Below are 23,765 nucleotides of genomic sequence, written 5' to 3'. Positions count from 1 at the left end.
CCTCCTACAACCTCTCCCTCCTTCCTCTCTCCCACCCCCCCACTTCCTACTCCCACCAGCTCTCCTCCACTACCTCTCTTCACTACTTCTACACCTCCCACCAACACCCCTACTGCTACTGCTACGACCACCCCTCCCCCCACTTCCTTACCCACTTCATCCCCTTCCAAAGCTTCCACTTCCTCACAGCTTACCAAAACTTCCACTTCCTCTGCATCCACCTTCGCCCACTCCACCACAACCAAAACCTCATCCAGGTCCAACTCCACCTCCTCCAGACAAAATCCACTCAAACCTAAACCTACCCCAACTTCTAACGGACAGACCAAAGAACATAAAAACAGATCCATCTCTTCCTCCCCCTCCAGGAAACGGGTCCGTAGCACCTACAAACACACTTCCACTGATGGCACCACTATCACGGGCTTTAATCCAAACTCCTCCCCCGACATTAACTTTGCTAAGACGAAACCATTAAATCACGTTTAAGGCGATTCAGTTCAACGTACGTTCTTACTTTACAATTAGACACCTACTGGCCGAGCTCCTTGAAGCAGAGAGGCCAGATATTGTTTTGCTAAACAGTACCTGCCTCAAAGCCCCTCAATGTATCCGCCATTATGGTTATACTGCACTACAGTCCCCCTATGATCCCCACGATGGGGTTGCCATCCTTGTCAATTCCAACATAAAACATGAATTTCTCCCAATCCCTTTTATTCACCAACACTGTCTTGCGGTCAGAATACACACCCACCTTGGCCCCTTTATCTTTTTCACCACCTATGCTCGCCCAAACACTACTCTCAACATACACGACCTCTCCTTAGTCTTCAACTACACCAACACACCAACTTACCTACTAGCTGACATGAATGCCAAACACACTGCCTTTCATCACACCAGTAACAACCAACTTGGTCACCAATTACTCAACTTCACAAACCATAAACACCTAATTCATCTTGGCCCAGACTTCAATACCTTCTTCAACCACACGGGCCAAGGCAAACCAGACATCATTCTGGCAAACCGAGCCAGCTCTCTATTTCAACATTACATCTCACCTGGCCCTATTACAGGCTCTGATCACATCCCAGTCATCTTACACATCTCCTCCAACCCTATCCTCATTCCAACCACACCTTCATTCTCCTACAAGAACGCTGACTGGGATGCTTTCAAACAACACATAGACAATATTAACCTCACCTATGACTACAACAACAAACCTATCTCTGACATCGATACTCAACTTGATCTCATCCAGGACACCATTACACAAGCAGCCAACATCGCAATACCAAAGAAAACTCACACCACTCGTTATTCCTTCAAACCGTCACTCAGAACAAGAAGACTAATTATCTGCTACCACAACCGCTTCCTCTACAACACACATAGATTTAATCAAGTCCGATTAGATCTCACTTACCTTAGAAACAACATTTTACACAGCCTAGACCAAGACCACAACAATCACTGGTCACGACTAATACAACAAGCGGACAGGCAGCGTGTTAAAAACACTAAAGCCTTCTGGAACTTTATCAAAAAAATCAGAGGCACTACTCCCACCAACAAATTCAAACACATCACCCACAACAACACACACATCTCAGACCCACAGGCTGCTACCAACATCTTCAAACACATCTGGGAGAACATCTTCCACGCTCACCCACCTCACCCTAACGTTATTCAACACATTCAGAACATAGAACACTGGAACACTGCACACACACAAGAAACAACACCAGACAGCCACATACATCTAGACACTCTTACCTCCTCCCAAGAACTCGACACTCCTTTCACCAACACAGACATTAAAACTCTCCTCAGACACCTTCCTCCAAAGGCTCCTGGTGCCTCTGGCCTAAACCATATTATCCTGAAACACCTTCCTGACTCTATCATTACTGCCTACACAAACCTCCTCAATGCCTCCCTTGCCTCTGGATACTTCCCTTCCCTCTTCAAAGCTGCTACTGCTATCCTCCTTCCTAAACCCAATAAAGACCACTCTGACCCTAGAAACTATCGCCCTATCAGCCTCCTCGAAACTTTAGGAAAACTCTTTGAAAAACTCATTAATCATCGCCTTCGCAGATACCTGGAACATAATTCTCTACTTTCAGATGGCCAGTTTGGCTTCAGAACACACAGATCCACACAGGATGCCATTAACATCATTCTCAACTACATCCACATAAACACAAAACAAAGAAACAGGACAGCCCTGGTTGCAAAAGACGTTGAAAAAGCTTTTGACACTGTGTGGCACGAGGGGCTCAAGTACAAACTCTGCACTAACTTCAACCTGCCTCTCAATACTCGTAAACTCCTCTGCAACTTCCTAGACGGCCGTACCATGAGAATCAAATTCCAAGGCTGTTACTCTGACTACTTCACACTAAATGCTGGAGTACCCCAGGGATCTGTCCTTTCCCCTACCCTCTACATTTTATACACTAACGACATTCCAACACCTATATACCACAACTCCATCACACTAGCCTATGCAGACGACATTACACAACTTATCACTCATGCCAATATAGATACACTCACACACAAAACACAAAATGAGGTTGACAGGATAGCCATCTGGGAACAAAAATGGAGGATCAAAACCAATGCAGCAAAATCCAGCATTACGTATTTTAACTACAGGAAACGTGATCCTCCATTACCTGTCGAACTCAGAACAGCTGACACCCGCACTTACTTCCCTATCACACAATCTGTCACTGTCCTTGGCGTTAATCTTGACTACCTTCTTCGTTTACACGGACACATTCACTCAAGGCATGCAATAGCTAGTAAGGCCCTTGCGGGCCTCTACAAGCTGAAACATGCCTCTCAACGCACCAAACTACACCTCTACAAATCCCTAATACGTCCTCTGATAACTTACTCTCCTCTAGCCCTCTCTCTTGCAGCAAAAACAAACTTACTTAAACTGCAGCGTGTCCAGAACAAGGCGCTGCGCTGGGTGCTTGATGTCAGATGGGAGGACTTCGCCACAAGCGAGTCTCTCCATGCCCAGTTAGACGTCCCTGCGCTGAATCTGTACTGGAAGAGGCTCAGTGACAGACAGATAGACAAACTTGAGACACGACATGACTACTGGACCTCTCTCCTTGACGAAGACATTCGCAGACCCACAAACCAACACAACCTTTTCTACTCCTTGCATGATCCTGCTCCTAACCCTACTTACAAATAACCTTGGATCCGCTGACAGGTACCTTCTAAGACAGGTACCATTCTCTGACCCACGTTCGCCTTAGCTTTTCAGAGGGCAGCAAGGGACTAGCTCCCTTAAGGTTTACTATACTAATAGCAGGAGTGTTAGAAATAAGATAGATGAGCTAAGATTAATTGCAAGTGCAGGAAACATAGATATTATTGCTATAACAGAGACCTGGCTCAATCTGAAAGATAGAGAGATGCCCTCTGAATGTCACATACAAGGCTATAAATTATTCCACACTGACAGGGTCAACAGGAAAGGTGGTGGAGTAGCGATGTATGTCAGAGACAATTTAAATTGTTGTGTTAGACAAGATATTAAATTAGAAGCGTCAGCCACTGAATCTGTTTGGTTACAGCTTCTCGAGGGCCGAGAAAAACTAATTTTGGGTGTGATTTACAGGGCCCCAAATCTTGATAGGGAGTGCAGTAAACTTCTATGGGACGAAATTCGTAAGGCATCTACATACGAAAATGTTGTGCTAATGGGAGATTTCAACTATAGACAGATTGACTGGAGCAATTTGACAGGAAATTTAGAGTCGGGTGACTTTCTTGATACGATCCAGGATTGTTTTTTAAAACAGTTTGTGACAGAGCCAACTAGGGGAAATAACCTCCTTGACTTGGTTCTTGCCAGTAGGGAAACACTAATTAATAATCTTGAGGTTAATGATGAGCTTGGGGAGAGTGATCACAAATCACTCAGTTTTAACATATCATGGAATTCCCCTAATAATGGCAATCAAGTCTCCGTCCCTGACTTTCGCTTGGCTGATTTCATAGGACTGAAAAATTACTTAGGTGGGCTGAACTGGAATGACCTGACTAGGGGTCAGGTAGGTGGTGATGGTTGCCGATATGATGCTTTCCAGGGCATAGTTCTAGCTGCTCAGTCAAATTATGTTCCAAATAGGGAAATCAGATCAAACAAAAATGATCCTAAATGGATGAACAATAGATTAAAATATCTGATTGGTCAAAAGAGAGGCATATATAGGCAAATCAAAAGAGGAGAGGGGCAATTAAGAAATCGATATATTCAGTTAAAGAGAGAAATAAAAAAGGGAATTAGAAAAGCAAATAGAGATTATGAGGTTAAAGTTGCAAGAGAATCGAAGACTAACCCAAAAGGATTCTTTCAGGTATACAGAAGTAAGATCAGGGACAAGATAGGCCCACTCAAAAGTTCCTCGGGTCAGCTCACTGACAGTGATAAGGAAATGTGTAGAATTTTTAACACATACTTCCTCTCAGTTTTTACACAGGAGGATACCAGCGATATTCCAGTAATGATAAATTATGTAGAACAGGACGATAATAAACTGTGCACTATTAGGGTCACAAGTGACATGGTCCTTAGGCAAATAGATAAATTAAAACCTAACAAATCCCCAGGCCCTGATGAACTGTATGCAAGGGTTCTAAAGGAATGTAAAGAGGAGCTTAGCACACCTTTGGCTAATCTTTTCAACATATCACTACAAACTGGCATGGTGCCAGATAAGTGGAAAATGGCAAATGTGATACCTATTTTCAAAACAGGTGACAGGTCCTTAGCTTCGAACTATAGACCAATAAGCCTAACCTCCATAGTGGGAAAATTTATGGAATCAATAATTGCCGAGGCAGTTCGTAGCCACCTTGAAAAGCATAAATTAATCAACGAATCTCAGCATGGTTTTACAAAGGGGCGTTCCTGCCTTACGAATTTATTAACTTTTTTCACTAAGGTATTTGAGGAGGTAGATCATGGTAATGAATATGATATTGTGTATATGGACTTCAGTAAGGCTTTTGACAGGGTCCCACATCAGAGACTATTGAGGAAAATTAAAGCACATGGAATAGGAGGAGAAATTTTTTCCTGGATAGAGGCATGGTTGACAAATAGGCAGCAGAGAGTTTGCATAAATGGGGAGAAATCAGAGTGGGGAAGCGTCACGAGCGGTGTTCCACAGGGGTCAGTGTTGGGCCCCCTGCTGTTCACAATCTACATAAACGACATAGATGAGGGCATAAAGAGCGACATCGGCAAGTTTGCCGATGACACCAAAATAGGCCGTCGAATTCATTCTGACGAGGACATTCGAGCACTCCAGGAAGATTTGAATAGACTGATGCAGTGGTCGGAGAAGTGGCAGATGCAGTTTAATATAGACAAATGCAAAGTTCTAAATGTTGGACAGGACAATAACCATGCCACATATAAACTAAATAATGTAGATCTTAATATTACGGATTGCGAAAAAGATTTAGGAGTTCTGGTTAGCAGTAATCTGAAACCAAGACAACAGTGCATAAGTGTTCGCAATAAAGCTAATAGAATCCTTGGCTTCATATCAAGAAGCATAAATAATAGGAGTCCTCAGGTTGTTCTTCAACTCTATACATCCTTGGTTAGGCCTCATTTAGATTATGCTGCACAGTTTTGGTCACCGTATTACAGAATGGATATAAATTCTCTGGAAAATGTACAAAGGAGGATGACAAAGATGATCCCATGTATCAGAAACCTTCCCTATGAGGATAGACTAAGGGCCCTGAAACTGCACTCTCTAGAAAGACGTAGAATTAGGGGGGATATGATTGAGGTTTATAAGTGGAAGACAGGAATAAATAAAGGGGATGTAAATAGTGTGCTGAAAATATCTAGCCTAGACAGGACTCGCAGCAATGGTTTTAAGTTGGAAAAATTCAGATTCAGGAGGGATATAGGAAAGTACTGGTTTGGTAATAGAGTTGTGGATGAGTGGAACAAACTCCCAAGTACCGTTATAGAGGCCAGAACGTTGTGTAGCTTTAAAAATAGGTTGGATAAATACATGAGTAGATGTGGGTGGGTGTGAGTTGGACCTGATAGCTTGTGCTAACAGGTCGGTTGCCGTGTTCCTCCCTTAAGTCAATGTGACCTGACCTGACTAGGTTGGGTGCATTGGCTTAAGCCGGTAGGGACTTGGACCTGCCTCGCATGGGCCAGTAGGCCTTCTGCAGTGTTCCTTCGTTCTTATGTTCTTATGTTCTCTCCAGCACTATTCTTCGTCTGTCCCGTCTTCCCCGCTCATCCCATTTGGGATCTTACCTGAACTTTCGTTCGTTCGTTCACCCCAGGTAGTTCTGTTTGTGACTTGAAAAAGCCCACTGTGTGGGCGAAACGTAGTCAATAAAGGATCACATTATACTGCATTTGTGTTTATATTGCCATTGTGTCGGTATTTTATACCATTTATTTCCATAGTGTATGTCCATACAACAGTGTATGTCCATACACCAGTGTATACCCATACACCAGTGTATGTCCATACAACAGTGTATGTCCATACAACAGTGTATACCCATACACCAGTGTATGTCCACACAACAGTGTATGTCCATACACCAGTGTATACCCATGCACCAGTGTATGTCCATACAACAGTGTATGGACAAAGTGTCCAAACCTTTCAGAGACACCTTCATGCAAATTTATAGGATATGGCAAAACTCCTCATTGTTATAAAACGATATTTGAAATTTCGAGGTTAGTTAGTTTAATATCTATATTTTGCACCCCATACCCAGCCTGTGGGCAGTTGCCTCTTATGGTCACATACAAAAGGCTTTAACATAAATGTCTGGATCTAACAACACTTGGACAAGGAAGTTCACTTAATACACTTGTTTATTTTTCCAGAAATAACTTCGTTTCATTTAAAATTATCGCCCATGGTTGAGCAACATATTTCCCCGAGAAGCAGAGCTTTATAAGACGTGACTTGTGGTGGCCTTTAACAACCCTGACAACACCAGCAGGAGAACAGCAGTCAACAGTCAGCAAGCAACAGTCAACAGTCAGCAAGCAACAGTCAACAGTCAGCAAGCAACAGTCAGCAGGTCTTCTTCAGCGCAAAGAAACAAGACGCTTGAAACACATAGAGAAGCCTCAGAGCACATATAGGAGCCTCAGAGCACATAGAGAAGCCTCAGAGCATATAGAGGAGCCTCAGAGCACATAAAGGAGCCTCAGAGCACATAAAGGAGCCTCAGAGCACATAGAGAAGCCTCAGAGCATATAGAGAAGCCTCAGAGCACATAAAGGAGCCTCAGAGCACATAGAGAAGCCTCAGAGCATATAGAGGAGCCTCAGAGTATATAGAGAAGCCTCAGAGCACATAAAGGAGCCTCAGAGCACATAGAGAAGCCTCAGAGTATATAGAGAAGCCTCAGAGCACATAAAGGAGCCTCAGAGCACATAGAGAAGCCTCAGAGCATATAGAGGAGCCTCAGAGCACATAAAGGAGCCTCAGAGCACATAGAGAAGCCTCAGAGCATATAGAGGAGCCTCAGAGTATATAGAGAAGCCTCAGAGCACATAAAGGAGCCTCAGAGCACATAGAGAAGCCTCAGAGCACATAAAGGAGCCTCAGAGCACATAGAGAAGCCTCAGAGCATATAGAGGAGCCTCAGAGCACATAGAGGAGCCTGAGCACCCAGTCTCCTAGTGGAACTTTAATGTTACGTGCACTCTTATACTCAGTTACTATGTAAACAAGTTCCCCTGATCAACCACTAGTTATATCCAAGGAACTTGTTATACCCAAGTTACCGACACTCAAGGAACTTGGTATACCCAGGAAACTTATACCCAAGAAACTTGGTATACCCAAGGAACATAGTGATGGCAGAAGCTGAGGCTAAAGAAGAACTTGGTTTAACAAGCCTCAAGGAAAAGTCTGATGACTGTGAAGGTAAAAATTTAACCTTTCTAAATTTTGTCACTGTTGAATGCTAATAATCATGTGCTCAATGTAACCCTTGGCAGTCACCAACAACCTGACTGATCACTGACCACGACTACAGTCACTGGACGGAGGATCAAGCCTCCACTGGTCTTTTTGGGTTTAGAACTTTACCTGAATAAATATTTATATAAGTACTGTTTGTATGTAATGTATGTACTTTCTGTATATATGAAAGACATGTATGTATATTTATTATATTTAAATGCAACTTTTGTAGAAATTTAATTCATTTATATTTAATAAAGTTTATAACTTTAGAGATTTTAATTATTATATTCACAGGAAAGCACCAAACCTTAATGGAGTTGCTGTAATGCTGGTGAGGGGCTTTTGATTCAAGGAATTAAATCTGTCCTCCCTTTCCTTGGATCATATCTGATTTACTCTCATTAGTCTAGGTGCTATATGACCCTTATGAGCTTAGTGCTCCCTCCATTATGCATGTAATAATCAGTGGTGGGCACAGTTCCACTAATTAGCGGAACTAACTTTTTGATTAGCGGATTAGCATTTCCGCTAACTTCGGAAACCGTTATCAGACCAATTAGCTTCCACTAAATAAAGTTCCGCTAACTTTGAGTCAGCTGAAAAAACATCATACATTGTAGGTAGTCGGAAAGCAATGCCTTTTCAGCGGCACACGTGTTTGTTCCTATCTGTTGTGGGCATTTCTCCAATAGTCAGTCAGGCACACTATTGGCTGACTACGTGTAAACGTGAGTTGTCAATGCAGCAGCATCTGAGCAGCATTGTTATAGTCCTCCATACCCCTCCCCCTCAGTCAGACAATACCATCTTAGGAGATATATCCCCTATTTTGAAAGTTCTTATTATGTAAGCTGTCATTAGTCTGCCTTTTGCTGTATTTGTTTTATTGTGATCTCTGACATTATTTTTCCTAATTTTCTACTTGTCTCATATTCTAGTAAGTAAGTTTATTCAGTATAAACAAATACAGTTACATAGATTATCTTATATAGCAGCATGTGTAGAGAGCCTAGGATAACCCAGAAAAGTTAGAAAAAGTGACTTATTTCCATTGGGGCTCTTTTAATACCTTATTATTATACTATAAAGGAGATAATATCTTATTATTAGTATACTATAAAGGATATATACTAGGAATAAGGTAAAATGAGTTATTCACATGTACATGTGTTAGCTGAAAAAAATAAAAAATCATTCTCCTCCCTTTCTGTCCCTACATTCATTAGGTACCTTTTGGCTCTCAACTTGAACTGTTTCATGCTATGACTGGCTTTGACATGTGCAGGCAGTCTGTTCCATGTCTTTATTGCTGTACAATAAAAGGTGTTTGAAGCCTGGCCACTGACTGTGGGTACTGCAAAGTTGTGTTCCCTTCCCCTAGTACTATTGTCGCTTTGGTTCTCAGCCTTGACAAAACTGGCAGCAAGATATTCTGGACACTGTGAGCAATTTTATAAACTTGATTTAACTTCAGTTGTTTTACTCTGTCTTCAACATTCAGCATATCCAATTGTTGTAATTCATCCTGGCCTACATGTTCTCTTGGACCCTGGCCTACATACTCTCTTGGACCCAGGTCCAGGATGAATCTTACCATTTTGTTCTGGGTGATTTGTAGTCTAGCTTTCAGTTTTTTTTTTTTGTCAAGGTAGAGTACAGGTCGGCCATCACTAATCCGGCAGTCAGTTATCCAGTTCCATGAGTAATCCAGCACTAATTTCGGCTAGCATAATCTTAAATTTCATCATTATACTGACTCATCATTACACTGACTCAAATTTCATCATTTTACTAACTCAGAAATGGTGCAGATGGTTGCAAATCCACAGCAGCAAGCCAGTGGAGGAGAAAGCAGTGATGAAAATGAGAAGATGTAGCAGAAAGAGTATCTGTTGATAGGTTAATTAAGTGTATTCTAACCTAACCACTCTGTAATCCGACAAACTCTCTGATCCGGCACGCTACAGGTTCCACTGATGCCAGATTAGTGATGGCCGACCTGTACCATGAAAACAAGTGTAGTCCATATGACATTGTATAAGGGTTAGACATAGGGTCCTGCAAGCCTCAGTAGGTAGACACTGTGCCTCAGTAGGTAGACACTGCCTCAGGTAGATACTGTGCCTCAGGTAGATACTGTGCCTCAGTAGGTAGATACTGTGCCTCAGTAGGTAGATACTGTGCCTCAGTAGGTAGTTACTGTGCCTCAGTAGGTAGATGCTGTGCCTCAGTAGGTAGATACTGTATCCAGTAGGTAGACACTGTATCCAGTAAGTAGATACTGCCTCAGTAGGTAAAGACTGTGCCTCAGTAGGTAGACACTGTGCCTCAGTAGGGAGATACTGTGTCTCATTAGGTAGATACTGTGCCCCAGTAGGTAGACACTGCCTCAGTAGGTAGACACTGTGCCTCAGTAAGATACTGTGCCTCAGAAGGTAGATACTGTTCCTCAGTAGGCTGTAGATACTGTATCTCAGTAGGTAGACAGTGTCTCGGTAGGTAAACACTGTGTATCAGTAGGTAGACACTGTGGTTGTCTGTAGAGGAACTTTAGTCTGGCATTCGCTTTCTTTACTATGCTGTTCCCTATCAGTTCTCCTGAATTGCATGGGACCCATACCCCCTTCCCTCAACCCAAGATTTATGCACCCTCCTAGTCATCCTATCTTTCCCCATCGTCTAAGTATCCAAATCACTTCAACAGCCCCCTCCTCTTCCCTATGAATAATACGTTGGTAACTCGACATCTCCTAAACTCCAAACTTTGAATTCTCTGTTGCTCTTAAACATGACACCTCTGCTGCTTGCAGCCTCCTCACTGCAACATTCAAAACCCATACAACAGTATTGGTACCATTATGCTCTGGTACATTACTTTATCTGCCTCCATAGATAAAGTGCTTTGTTTATACGGATGCCTCAGTGCGCCACCCATCTTTTTTCTCCTTCGTCAGTTCCATGGTTAATAATAATAATAATAATAATAATAATAATATAATTATTTCTGCAAGTACATGTACTGCACAAAGTATACAGGCCTAGCTGACATCAATGACATACTGCTATATAGAAAGCCGCTTGTTATGCAGAGCATTTCGGGGAAATTGCTGCCTCTTCCTCCTTAACGAACATAACACTGCCAAACCTAACACAGACAACAGCCAAAACTTTTCAATGTATCATAGCCTATATGTATTTTATCCTCTGGCAGCTGAAACAAGTGTGCTCCAGCAACAACAGAAAAGTGATAATGAAGATGAGGAACTTGAATGTGCAGTTTGCTTACAGAAGTGTGTTCACCCAGTCCGCCTTCCTTGCTCTCACATTTTTTGCTTCCTTTGTGTCAAGGTAGGTTTTCTATAAGAAAATGTATATTATTTAAGGTGAAAGTTACTTTTCCATAAAATTTCATATCCTGGAATTTTGTTTTATATGCTATTGACCATAATCTGCAAGCTATTTTGCAGATCTACAGTTCTCTTAGGCTATCCACACATAAGAACATAAGAATGTAGGAACACTGCAGAAGGCCTACTGGCCCATACGAGGCAGGTCCTTATCAAAACGACATCTACCTAAAGCTACTCAAGAAACAACTCCCGCACCCCCCAACACCAATCAAACCCAGCCCCTCCCACTCATATATTTGTCCAGTCTCTTCTTAAAGCTACCCAAGGTCCTAGCCTCTATCACCCCACTGGGAAGACTGTTCCACGCATCTACAACTCTGTTAGAAAACCAGTACTTACCTATGTCCTTTCATGTGGAAAGATCCAGAATTTTTAAAATCTTGTCTCTAAGCCAAATGTAGCTGATTTCTGTGACAAGTGAATATTGCCTTCCATGTATTAACACAATCTCAGTATTGAGAATAGTATATAATATGAACACATTGAAAAGTAAGATACATGTGCAACAGCTGGGTAGCTTTATTGTTGCTTGAAATGTTTCACCTACACAGTAAGCTTCTGTATTTGACTGAAGTATGTGCATTTTCTTGTATATAACTTAAACACTATGCTATAGTGATTGTGCATAAATTTGCCTCTACTTCAATAGGGTGTAGCAAACCAGAGCAAGAGGTGTGCTATGTGTCGGCAGGAGATACCTGCAGACTTTCTCGATCACCCGACTCTCCTCTCGTCTATAGAGGCGGAGAAGGAAGAGGTTCTCCCAGGAGGATATCAGTGGTTCTATGAAGGACGTAATGGTAAGTTACTTTTTATTTCTCATATGCACCACAGTAACTATAAATACAGTGGACCTTCGAGTTTCGTAAGCCTCGGGTTTCGTAAATTTTACCTTTCGACGACTTTTTTCGTCAAAATATAGCCTTGCGGTTCGTAATTTGCCTTGCCACTCATCGGTCATCTGGAATGTGTACAAGCGGCCTCCCAGTGTCCCTGCCACACAAAGGCGCCCCACACACCATTCCCAGTCAGTGTGGCATTGTTTATTGGCGAGTGACCATCACCCCATGCTTTCATGTGATACATTTCGTAATATTCCATTCTTTTTTGTGCTTGCAACTGCTAAATAAGCCACCATGGGCCCAAAGAAAGCTTCTAGTGCCAGCGCTTTGGTAAAGAAGGCGAGAAACACAATAGAATTCAAGAAAGAACACACCAGACAGGGTACTTCCCCATACACACGATTTGATTTGAGTGGGACTTGCGCATGAGTGAATAGAATTATCAAAGCTTATTGCTTGGGGAGCATTGAAAATTGGGTTGGGCAAGTATTCTGTTAGTGGGATGGTTTGTGAAGGACCTGCCTAGTATGGGCCAACAGGCCTGCTGCAGTTTCCTGCTTTCTTATGTTCTTCTGTACACCAGCCAGGGCACTTCCCCACACACCAGCCAGGGTACTTCCCCACACAAACCAGCCAGGGTATTTCCCCACAAACACGATTTTATTTGAGTGGGACTTGCGCATGAGTGAATAGAATTGTCAAAGCTTATTGCTTGGACGATGAAATTAAGACACATGCAAGATCTGGGTATCTTTATTGTAGATGTTTTGCCATCCAGTGGCTTTATCAATACAAATTCTAGGACATAATTTAAAGACAGTAGAATTATATACAGAAGATTAGGTAATCAGTCCCTCAGCCTTGGAGTTGGTGTGAAGAGCACCATAGTCGTGAAGGTTCTGGAGCAGAGGCAAGGAGGCTGGCGCTTATATACTAACATCAGGTGGAAAGGGGATGGAAAGAGGAGGGCATAGTCATTGGTGGGCGGGACTCTCAAATGGAAGTAGGTCATACCCAAAGAGATGGGTTGGTTGTAGTAGTAGTTGTCGTAGCCATGAAGAAGGTTATGTACATGTCCTTAGAATCAAGATTCCATGATGTTGCAGTGTCTGACAAGTTGTACAAGAATGGTATACAATACCAACAAGATGAAATTGCTTGGGGAGCATTGAAAATTGGGTTGGGCAAATATTCTGTTAGTGGGATGGTTTGTGAAGGACCTGCCAAGTATGGGCCAACAAGCCTGCTGCAGTGTTCCTTCTTTCTTATGTACGTCTGTACACCATCTGAGGAAATTGCTTCAGAGGAGGAGGAAGAGAGAGAGGGAAGAAAGTGCCTTCTTTAAAGATTAAGGACATTTGTGCAAAGTGGAGTGAGGTGCAAACATATGTGGAGGAACATCACCCTAGCCCTCTCCCCTCCTCCCGTCTTCCATACACCAACAAGAGTCTTTAATAAAGGTAAGTGTGATGTTATTATTGTTTTATACTTGATGTCTCATTGTTTTCTATATGTAAATCTATATTTAATGTAAAAAAATATTTTTTGTTAATACAGTGGACCCCCGATTAACGATATTTTTTCATTCCAGAAGTATGTTCAGGTGCCAGTACTGACCGAATTTGTTCCCATAAGGAATATTGTGAAGTAGATTAGTCCATTTCAGACCCCCAAACATACACGTACAAACGCACTTATATAAATACACTTACATAATTGGTCACATTAGGAGGTGATCGTTAAGCGGGGATCCACTGTACTTTTGGGTGTCTGGAATGGATTAATTGGATTTACATTATTTCTTATGGGGAAAATGGTTTTGCCATTCGTAAATTTCGCCTTTCGTCAGACACTCTGGAACGGATTAATTACGAAATCCGAGGGTCCACTGTATTCACTCCTAGAATGATTTTTTGTGTATGCTGTTCCTCTGAAAGTATTGCTCTTCTATAAAATTAGCAATGCTATAAGATGTGATATTAATTAATACAAATTATAGATTTCAGATATATTGTTTATTGTAAACAATGGTAAAGTATTTATGTACATATATGAATTGGATACAAAGAAAAAAATAGTGTAAAAATTAATAATAATATTAATGATAATGTTAGTAGGAGGAAAGTTTCTTGACTAGTGAAGTACTAGCTAGCAATGAAGTACTCTATATATTATTGACATAGAAGAAATCACAATATAACGCATGATTGCAAATATGTAAAAATACCACAGTGAAAATAGGAAATAAAACCTGAGCTCTTTCATGTGCTTACACATCTTCAGAGGAAGATGTGTGTAAGCACGTGAAAACACTCAGGTTTTATTTCCTATTTTCACTCTGGTATTTTTACATATTATTGATATGCAATGTTATGTGGTTACTGCTTCCATTAGGACGCAGTCTGTGAGGAAATGGTTTAGGTCTTGTTCACTTGTTATTTCATATCTTTTACCTGTGGGTGTTTTTCTTTCTTGCAATAATTTGTCTTTTTCTTATCTTGTCTTCAATCTTGGTTTTGGCTTATTTGTCTTAAAGCTTGCCTTTCCCAGTGCATATGTCAAATGTTCTAATCTTCAAAACACTCATGACAGCCTTGACTATACCCTAACCTCTTATAATATTACCTTGACAGTACCCTAACCTCTTCTAATATTACCTTGACAATATCCTAACATCTTCTAATATTACCTTGGCTGTCTCCTAACCTCTTCTAAACTTTAGACTGTCTCCTACCTTCTAATCTTACCTTGACTGTCTTCTAACCCATCCTCACCTGATTAGTCTCTCTCTCTCTCTCTCTCTCTCTCTCTCTCTCTCTCTCTCTCTCTCTCTCTCTCTCTCTCTCTCTCTCTCTCTCGCTCTTGCTCCCTCGCTCTTGCTCTCTCGCTCTTGCTCTCTCGCTCTCTCTCACTCTCTCTCGCTCTCTCTCGCTCTTGCTCTCTCACTCTCTCTCGCTCTCGCTCTCGCTCTCTCGCTCTCGCTCTCTCGCTCGCTCTTGCTCGCTCTCGCTCTCTCGCTCTCTCTCGCGCTCTCGCTCTCTCTCGCTCTCTCTCGCTCTCTCTCGTTCTCTCTCGCTCTCGCTCTCTCTCTCTCTCTCTCGCTCTCGTTCTCTCTCACTCTCACTCTCTCACTCTCACTCTCACTCTCACTCTCTCTCTCTCTCTCTCTCTCTCTCTCTCTCTCTCTCTCTCTCTCTCTCTCTCTCTCTTTTTTTCTTTTTTTTTTACACAGGGTTTGACAAGGTTAAGGATCCCTAGCTTTATTGACAAGCTATTTACAGGTTAAGGATTCCTAACTTTATTGGCAAGCTAAGAGCTGTTACCTACATCAGCTCATTTGAAAGCATTTTTATTGTTATGAGACATACATGTAGGTAACAGGATGAAGTTGGAGCCATCTGTGGGCCAGCATTTTCATTTGATCAACTGACTTTATCTCGTTGACATCATTATGCTGTACGAATGTGTTCCATACATGAGTCATCCTGGGTATATATGATCTCAGATGGAGTGATGTTCTGGAGAAAGGTACAGCCAGAGTGAAGTTGCTGCTTTCTGCCCATCTTGTGGCATAAAAGCTTGTTTCACGCTGTCCTCGAAGTGGATCCAAGTGTGGTACTTTGACAGTATTGGCCCTGTACATAACAGTAAGGCCACCCACATCCCTCCTATGTTGAAGGCTCTGCTGAACTGACAGATCTATCCAGGATGGGTCCAGGCGAGAGATGAGACGTCTTGCTCTGTTCTCTACTGTCAAGCAGTCGCAGATGAGAGGGGGGCAGGCAAACCAAGAAAGTGGAGCATACTCAAGGTGTGAGTGTACTTGTGCCTCGTACAGAATCTTGCAACCCCTACTGTTAAGCAGATGTGAGATACGGCGAAGTGCTGTAAGCTTCCTGGCTGCCTTGTTTGTAAGATTTACAACATGGTTCTTCATGGTTAGTTTGGAGTCAAATTTCACCCCAAGGATATCAACTTCTTCTCCAGGTGCCAACACCCTCCCATTCATCGTTACTACTGCACCAGCATTACCATCATGGTGCCTAGAGACCATCATCATTTGCATTTTCTCAGGTGCAAATGTTACTTGCCATCTATTTCCCCAAGCTGATATAGCTCTTAGCTGGTGATTGATATAGCTTAGAGCAGCTGGCGTTTCTTCTCTTGGATAAGTTAATGTCAGTGTACAGTTGTCTGCATATGCATGGGATTCTGGGATGAGATGAAGAAGGTCATTGAAGTAGACATTCCATAACAATGGTCCCAGCACGCTTCCTTGTGGAATACTTGCCCCAATAGGATGTCTTGCTTATTCCGTTCCATTGTGAACTATCCTTAGAGATCTACCATGGAGGTAATCACTGAGGAGACATAGCGTAGAGCCTGCAATTCCCAGTGCTTGGAGTTTCGCTAAGAGGCCCTGGTGCCACACCCGGTCGAAAGCACCAGCAATGTCCAGTGCTACCACAGAGCTGACTTTGGACTCATCCAGTGACTGGTGCCACTTAGTGGAGAGGTTTAACAACAGATCAGCAGCAGAGTAACCTTTCCTGAAGCCATATTGACAGTCACAAAGTAGTGAGTCGTAGTCAAAAAACTCTTGTCATTTGTCTTGAGATTATTGTCTCAAGGATCTTACCAGTGATTGACAGGAATGACACTGGTCTATAGTTGCTGATTTCTGCTCTGCTCTACTTTTTGTGAACAGGGACTACATTTGCCTCTTTCCGCAGAGAGGGCCATTTACACTGTACTAAGCAGTGCTGAAAGATGCGAGTTAGAGGTGCTGCTAGCTGGTCTGCACATCTTCTCAGCAATCTTGGGCTGAACTTGTCTGGGCCCACAACCTTTTCTTGGTCAAGCGATTTAAGAAGGAAATGCACCTCCTCCTGCCTTATTGTCACCACTGACAGTTTTGACACAGTTCTTGCAGTTAGCCAAGGAGGGTCCCTTGCTGGATCTGGAACTTGCATTTTGGTAGCAAAGTGTTCAGCAAAGAGGTCCGCCTTCTCTTGGCTACTAGTAGAGGTGGTCCCATCCTGTCGATTTAGAGGTGGAATGAGTTCATGAGGCAGATAACCCTGTCTGTCCTTGACCAGGGACCACCAGGTTTTGGAGCCTACCCAACCTGATGCTAGCTTTCTTTTTGTGTCCACCTCCCATTTAGCAATGGCCCACTTTTGAACGTCACCCATATGCCTACAAGCTTGCCTGTGCAAGTTCCTGTTATAGGTGGTAGGATGTCTCTTATACCTTCGCCATGCTTTGTACTTAGCAGTAGCAGCCTCTCTACAATGAAAGCCAAACCAAGGCTGATCTGTAGGCTTCGTCACATATTGCCGGTGAGGAATGTGTTCTTGTTGTAGATTAAGAATGTGTCCAGTGAAGGCTTTCACTTGGTTGTCAACATCCCCTTGGAGAAGAGCATTCCAATTGGTGGTGGCAAGCTCAGAGCAAAGGGCTGGCCAGTTACCTCTTTCCCATTGCCAGGTTGTGCATGTGGACTCCTCACCTTGTTCTGTTGGGATCTTAAGTGTTGTAAAAACAGCCTTGTCGTCAGATGATCCAACGTTGCCGAGGGGTTGACAAGTGACTATACCTTCTGCCAGATCACTTACTACTGGGTCAAGGGAGGAGCCAGAGATGTGAGTAGGGAAATCAACAAAGTTTCTCATGTCAAATACTGCAAGAAGATCATCAAAGTCCCTCTGTATAAGGTGTTGGTTGAGGTCACCAACAATTATCAGTAAGTAAGTAAGTAAGTTTATTCAGGTATACACAAATACAGTTACATAGAATTATCATACATAGCAGCATATGTGTAGAGAACCTAGGATAACCCAAAAAAGTCAGACAGAGTGACTTATTTCCATTGGGGTCCTTTTACCTTATTATTATAGTATAAAGGTTATAATATTTTCTTATTATTCTACAATGAAGATAACATCTTATTATCATACTAAAAAGACTATCTGCTACATCAAGGTCATTAAGACTATCTACAATACGAGGGTCATTACAAGGAATAAGGTAAAATTTACACGTATGTTAGCTAAAAAATAGAAAATCATTCCCCTCCCTTTCTGTAGCTACATTCATCAGACACCTTTTGGCACTCTTCTTGAACTGGTTCACGCTATGACTGGCTTTGACATGTGCGGGTAGTCTGTTCCATTCCTTTATTGCTGTACAATAAAAGGTGTTTGAAGCCTGGCCACTGACTGTGGGTACTACAAAGTTGTGCTCTCTCCCCCTAGTACTATGATTGCTTTGGTTCCCAACCTTGACAAAATTGACAGCAAGATATTCTGGACATTGTTTGTGAGCAATTTTATAAACATGATTTAGCTTCAGTTGTTTTACTCTGTCTTCAACATTCAGCATATCCAACTGCTGTAATTCATCCTGGCCTACATGTTCTCTTGGTCCCAGCCCCAGGATGAATCTTACGATTTTGTTCTGGGTGATTTGCAGTCTATCTTTCAGTTTTTTTGTCAAGGCAGAGTACCAAGAAGAGCAAGCGTAATCCATATGGATTGTATGATATGTTGACAGTTGTGTTGTAGCAGAAGGGAGTCCATATTTTCCATTAGGAAGTTGATGGGGTCTGCATGTTGCCACTGAGGTCTGTACATTGCACATGATAGTACAGAGATACCAATGTTTATGCAGAGCTTGAAGAACATCATTTCAAGATGAGTAGGGGTGGCAACATCAGTGCTGGGCATGAACACTTTTACAGAAGCACACAGCAACACCTACCTCTCTCTCTCTCTCTCTCTCTCTCTCTCTCTCTTTCACACTATCACACTCTCACTATCTCACTCTCTCACTCTCTCACTCTCTCACTCTCTCACTCTCTCACTCTCTCATTCTCTCACTCTCTCACTCTCTCACTCTCTCTCTCTCTCTCTCTCTCTCTCTCTCTCTCTCTCTCTCTCTCTCTCTCTCTCTCTCTCTCTCTCTCTCTCTCTCTCTCTCTCTCTCTCTCTCTCTCTCTTTCTCTTTCTCTCTCTTTCTCTCTCTTTCTCTCTCTTTCTCTTTCTCTCTCTCTCTCTCTCTCTCTCTCTCTCTCTCTCTCTCTCTCTCTCTCACTCACTCACTCACTCACTCACTCACTCACTCACTCACTCTCACTCTCTCACTCTCTCACTCTCACACTCTCTTTTTTTTTTTTACACAGGGTTTGACAAGGTTAAGGATCCCTAGCTTTATTGACAAGCTATTTACAGGTTAAGGATTCCTAACTTTATTGGCAAGCTAAGAGCTGTTACCTACATCAGCTCATTTGAAAGCATTTTTATTGTTATGAGACATACAAGTAGGGAACAGGATGAAGTTGGAGCCATCTGTGGGCCAGCATTTTCATTTGATCAACTGACTTTATCTCGTTGACATCATTATGCTGTACGAATGTGTTCCATACTCGAGTTATCCTGGGTATGTATGATCTCAGATGGAGTGATGTTCTGGAGAAGGGTACAGCCAGAGTGAAGTTGCTGCTTTCTGCCCGTCTTGTGGCATAAAAGCTTGTTTCACGCTGTCCTCGAAGTGGATCCAAGTGTGGTATTTTGACAATATTGGCCTTGTACATAACAGTAAGGCCACCCACATCCCTCCTATGTTGAAGGCTCTGCTGAAATGACAGATCTATCCAGGATGGGTCATTTGAAAACCTCTCTCTCTCTCTCTCTCTTTCTCTCTCTTTCTCTCTCTTTCTCTCTCTCTATCTCTCTCTCTCTCTCTGACTCATACCTTGGTAATGGACCATGATGATTGAACTATCAGTCAGTTTGATAGCTAGTTTGTGGAATGCCTTAGTTGTTATCTTCAGTTTGATAGCTAGTTTGTGGAATGCCTTAGTTGTTATCTTCGGTTCGATAACTAGTTTGTGAGGCACCTTAGTTGTTGTCTTAAGACTCACTTTTTTTTTAACTTTGAAACCTTCTGCATTTGTATATCTTTCTAAAATGAAAGTTTGTATTGTACTGGGAGAGTGTAGGCTCCTGGTAACTGGTACACTAAACCATCACCAACCACTGTTAACATCCATCCTACTACACCTACTTTGCATTAATGTTTTGATGGCATGACTTTCCATACCCTCTATTGAGTTGTCCTGTAAATCATGGTAGACTGAAGCCTTGATGGTCCCCTTTTATTTATTTATAAACATGGTGATAACTGTTGGAAAAATGAAAAGCGAGAAACTACTTTTACAGAAGGATGCAATGCAGATTAAAAAAAAAAAAAATGTATATTTCATTCTCAAAGAAGACCATCTTCAGTGGCAATATGTAGAGCTGTTTTTATGCCTCATTTTGTCGTTGATGTTTTATTCACTTTTCATCCATCATTAATGTTTCTGGTGCTGTTATTGTTCACTTTTCATCCATCATCAGTGTTTATGGTACAGTGGTACCTCGGTATATGTCTGCTTTGGAATAAGTCCAACTTGGCATACGTCCTTTGTGGACGCGAAAACTTTTGCTTGGCATACGACCTTTGTTTGGAATACGACTCGCATGCTAGAACTTGTATGGGTCAAAATGAGTCACAACACCACACACTACCCTTGTTTACCTCTCTCTCGAGACAAAGCCACAACTGCCCACTAGCATCAGTACACCCGTTGTCAGCATTCAGTGAAAACCTGCGCTGTAACTCTGTGAATTTTCACGTGATTTTGTGTTTTTTCATACAAATTTTTAGGAAATTCATTAACCGTGAGTTCTAAGAAAGTTAATGAGAAGAGCCAAGCAATGAAGAAAATGATTAGGATCACCATGGAGGTGAAAAAAGAGATTGCTGAAAAGTATGAAGGTGGCATGCGTATCTGGGACTTGGCTGCTGCATACCATATGCCAAGAACGACAGTATCTATGATTGTGAAAAACAAAGATGTTATTAAATCGGCTAATGTTGCGAAGGGTGTGAAATCAATTACCAAACGAAGATCAGGGACATTAGAGCATGTTGAAAAACTGCTTTTGATCTGGACAACAGAGAAACAATGTGCCGGCAATAGCGTATCAGAGGCAATGATCTGCAAGAAACCAAAACTGATGCATGCCGATCTTTTGAAAAACAAGGCAGGAACAAGCCAAGAAAGTGAAGTGTTTAGAACCAGCTATGGCTGGTTTGATAATTTTAAGAAGAGGACTGGCATTCACAGTGTTGTGAGGCATGGAGAGGGAGCCAGTGTTGATAAAGATGGCACCAATGATTTTGTTACAGAGCTTGGGGAATTTGACTCAAGAAATCGTAATGACACGATTGCAAATAAACCATACCCCGGGCCGGGATTGAACCCGCGGGTTCAATCCCGGCCGGGGGTATGGTTTTTTGGGAAATTTGTGGAGGCTGAGGGTTTTGTTCCCCAACAAGTTTTTAATTGTAACGAAACAGGCCTGTTTTGGAAGAAAATGCCTAACAGGACATATATTACACAAGAGGACAAAGCATTACCACGACACAAGCCAATGAAGGATAGGTTAACACTCTTGTTCTGTGCCAATGCAAGTGGGGATTGAAGCCTCTACTGATCTACCACTCTGAAAACCCGAGGGCCTTTAAAAAACATAACGTGCAGAAAACTCAATTACCTGTGGTGTGGAGGTCAAACAGCAAGGCTTGGATAACCAGAGAATATTTCAGCGAATGATTTAACCCTTTCAGGGTCCGTCCCGTAGATCTACGGCTTTACGTTCAGGGTCCAAACCGTAGATCTACGCCATGAGCTCAGCTCACTCTGATAAACTGTGAGTGGTACATTTGGGCCTAGATATGAGAGAATACATCTATGTGGTATGTGTGCACCACATAAAACAGATCCTGCAGCACACTGTGTATAATGAGAGAAAAAAAATTAAATCATGATTTTTCGATTAAAACAGCAACTTTGCAGTGTTTTTTCGTATGTTTTTTATAGTTGTATTTGCGATTTCTTGGTCTCATTTGATAGAATGGAAGACATATTACAGAAATAGAGATGATTTTGATTGGTTTTAGCACTGGAAATGGCTTGAAACTGAGCTCAAAGTAGCAGAAATGTTAAATTTTTGCCGATATTCAAGAGTAAACAAACGACCTCACACGTCTAATACACACCAGCTGGTGGGTCTAATATACATTCACAAATATGGTGATGATATTTATACAATTATTACAGTATTGCATAACAGTAAATCTTCTATTTTTTGGTGTGAATAAAAATTCATTATGTGAATAAAAAATCAAAATGGAATTTATTTGTAAAGCCTCAAAACAAAACTAATGAACAGAGGAAATGTTAGTTTAGTGCCAGGAATGCCTACATTGTTCATTCTGGACCCTATTTTGAAATTGGAATATTTTGAACTTTGTGTTAAATTGGCCAAATTAACAATTTCCGATCACTTTATTTTGTAGTTGAAACAGTTGACTTGGCGATTTCTTGTGCTCAATCGATAGAATAGAAGTAATACTAGTGAAATAGCTAAGAATTTGGTTGATTGGAATAATGTAATTGGCCTAAAATGGGAGTCAAAGTCGGCAAAATCGCCGATTCGTAAATATCGCTGACACATCAAAATTCGCGAGAGCATAATTTCGTCAATTTTCCACCAAATTTCGTACTTTTTGTTTCATTACCTTCACAAAAAGATTCTCTACGATTTCATAAGAAAAAATAACAAATTTTTTTTTTGAAAATTCTTGGACACTGGTGCGTGACTCCAGATTTGGGCCTTGGACCCTGAAAGGGTTAATGTTGTGTTTGGGCCAAGTGTAAAAAGTTATTTAGAGGAGAAAAACCTGCCTCTGAAGGCCCTCCTCATAATGGACAATGCTCCAGCTCACCCTCCAAGCTTGCAGGACTGTGCTGCCAGAGTTTGACTTCATCACTGTAAAGTTTCTTCCCCCTAACACGACTCCTCTCATTCAGCCCATGGATCAGCAGGTCATCAGTAATTTCAAGAAACTACACTAAAGCACTATTCCAGAGGTGCTTTAAAGTGACCTCTGACACAGAGTTAACCCTGAGAGAGTTTTGGAAAGATCACTTTACTATCAAACATTGCATAACTCTCATTGACAAAGCCTGGCAGGAAGTTTCATACAGAACAATGAACTCTGCTTGGAGGAATTTGTGGCCAGAAGCAGTGGCTGAAAGGGACTTTGAGGGCTTTGATGCTGTGTGTGTAGTGGAGGATATTGTCTCTCTGGGCAGTTCCATGGGTCTGGATGTGAGTGATGATGTGGAGGAGTTAGTGGAGGGGCACAGGGAAGAGCTGACCACTGAGGAGCTGCAGGAACTTGAGAAAGAGGAGCACAAGATTAAGATGGGTGCACTCTCTTCAGGCTCGGAAGAGGAAATAGAGAAACCCCTACTTCATCACTCAAGGAAATCTTTGCCAAATAGATGGACATCAGAAACTTTGCAGAGAAGTACCATCCCAACAAAGCCCAAACAAGCTGTAATAGCATTGGAATGACCAGACAATGTC

At 42.0% G+C, this 23,765-nt stretch overlaps 1 protein-coding gene across 1 annotated transcript in view; it reads left to right on the top strand.

The window, feature by feature from the left end:
• The first annotated feature begins 6,937 nt into the window (after positions 1-6,937).
• The window catches only part of LOC128699786 (E3 ubiquitin-protein ligase RNF146-B), a 28,906-nt gene continuing 12,078 nt past the window's right edge, over positions 6,938-23,765 (top strand). The window contains exons 1-3 of the mRNA XM_053792519.2: positions 6,938-7,985; positions 11,239-11,375; positions 12,087-12,237. Of these exons, the coding sequence (XP_053648494.1) occupies positions 7,916-7,985; positions 11,239-11,375; positions 12,087-12,237 (358 nt within the window). The 5' untranslated portion in view covers positions 6,938-7,915. The remainder of the gene's footprint in view (positions 7,986-11,238; positions 11,376-12,086; positions 12,238-23,765) is intronic.

The sequence above is a fragment of the Cherax quadricarinatus genome, chromosome 81, assembly GCF_038502225.1.
Source record: "Cherax quadricarinatus isolate ZL_2023a chromosome 81, ASM3850222v1, whole genome shotgun sequence".
Lineage (NCBI taxonomy): Eukaryota > Metazoa > Arthropoda > Malacostraca > Decapoda > Parastacidae > Cherax > Cherax quadricarinatus.
This window is presented reverse-complemented; position numbering and strand designations above follow the sequence as displayed.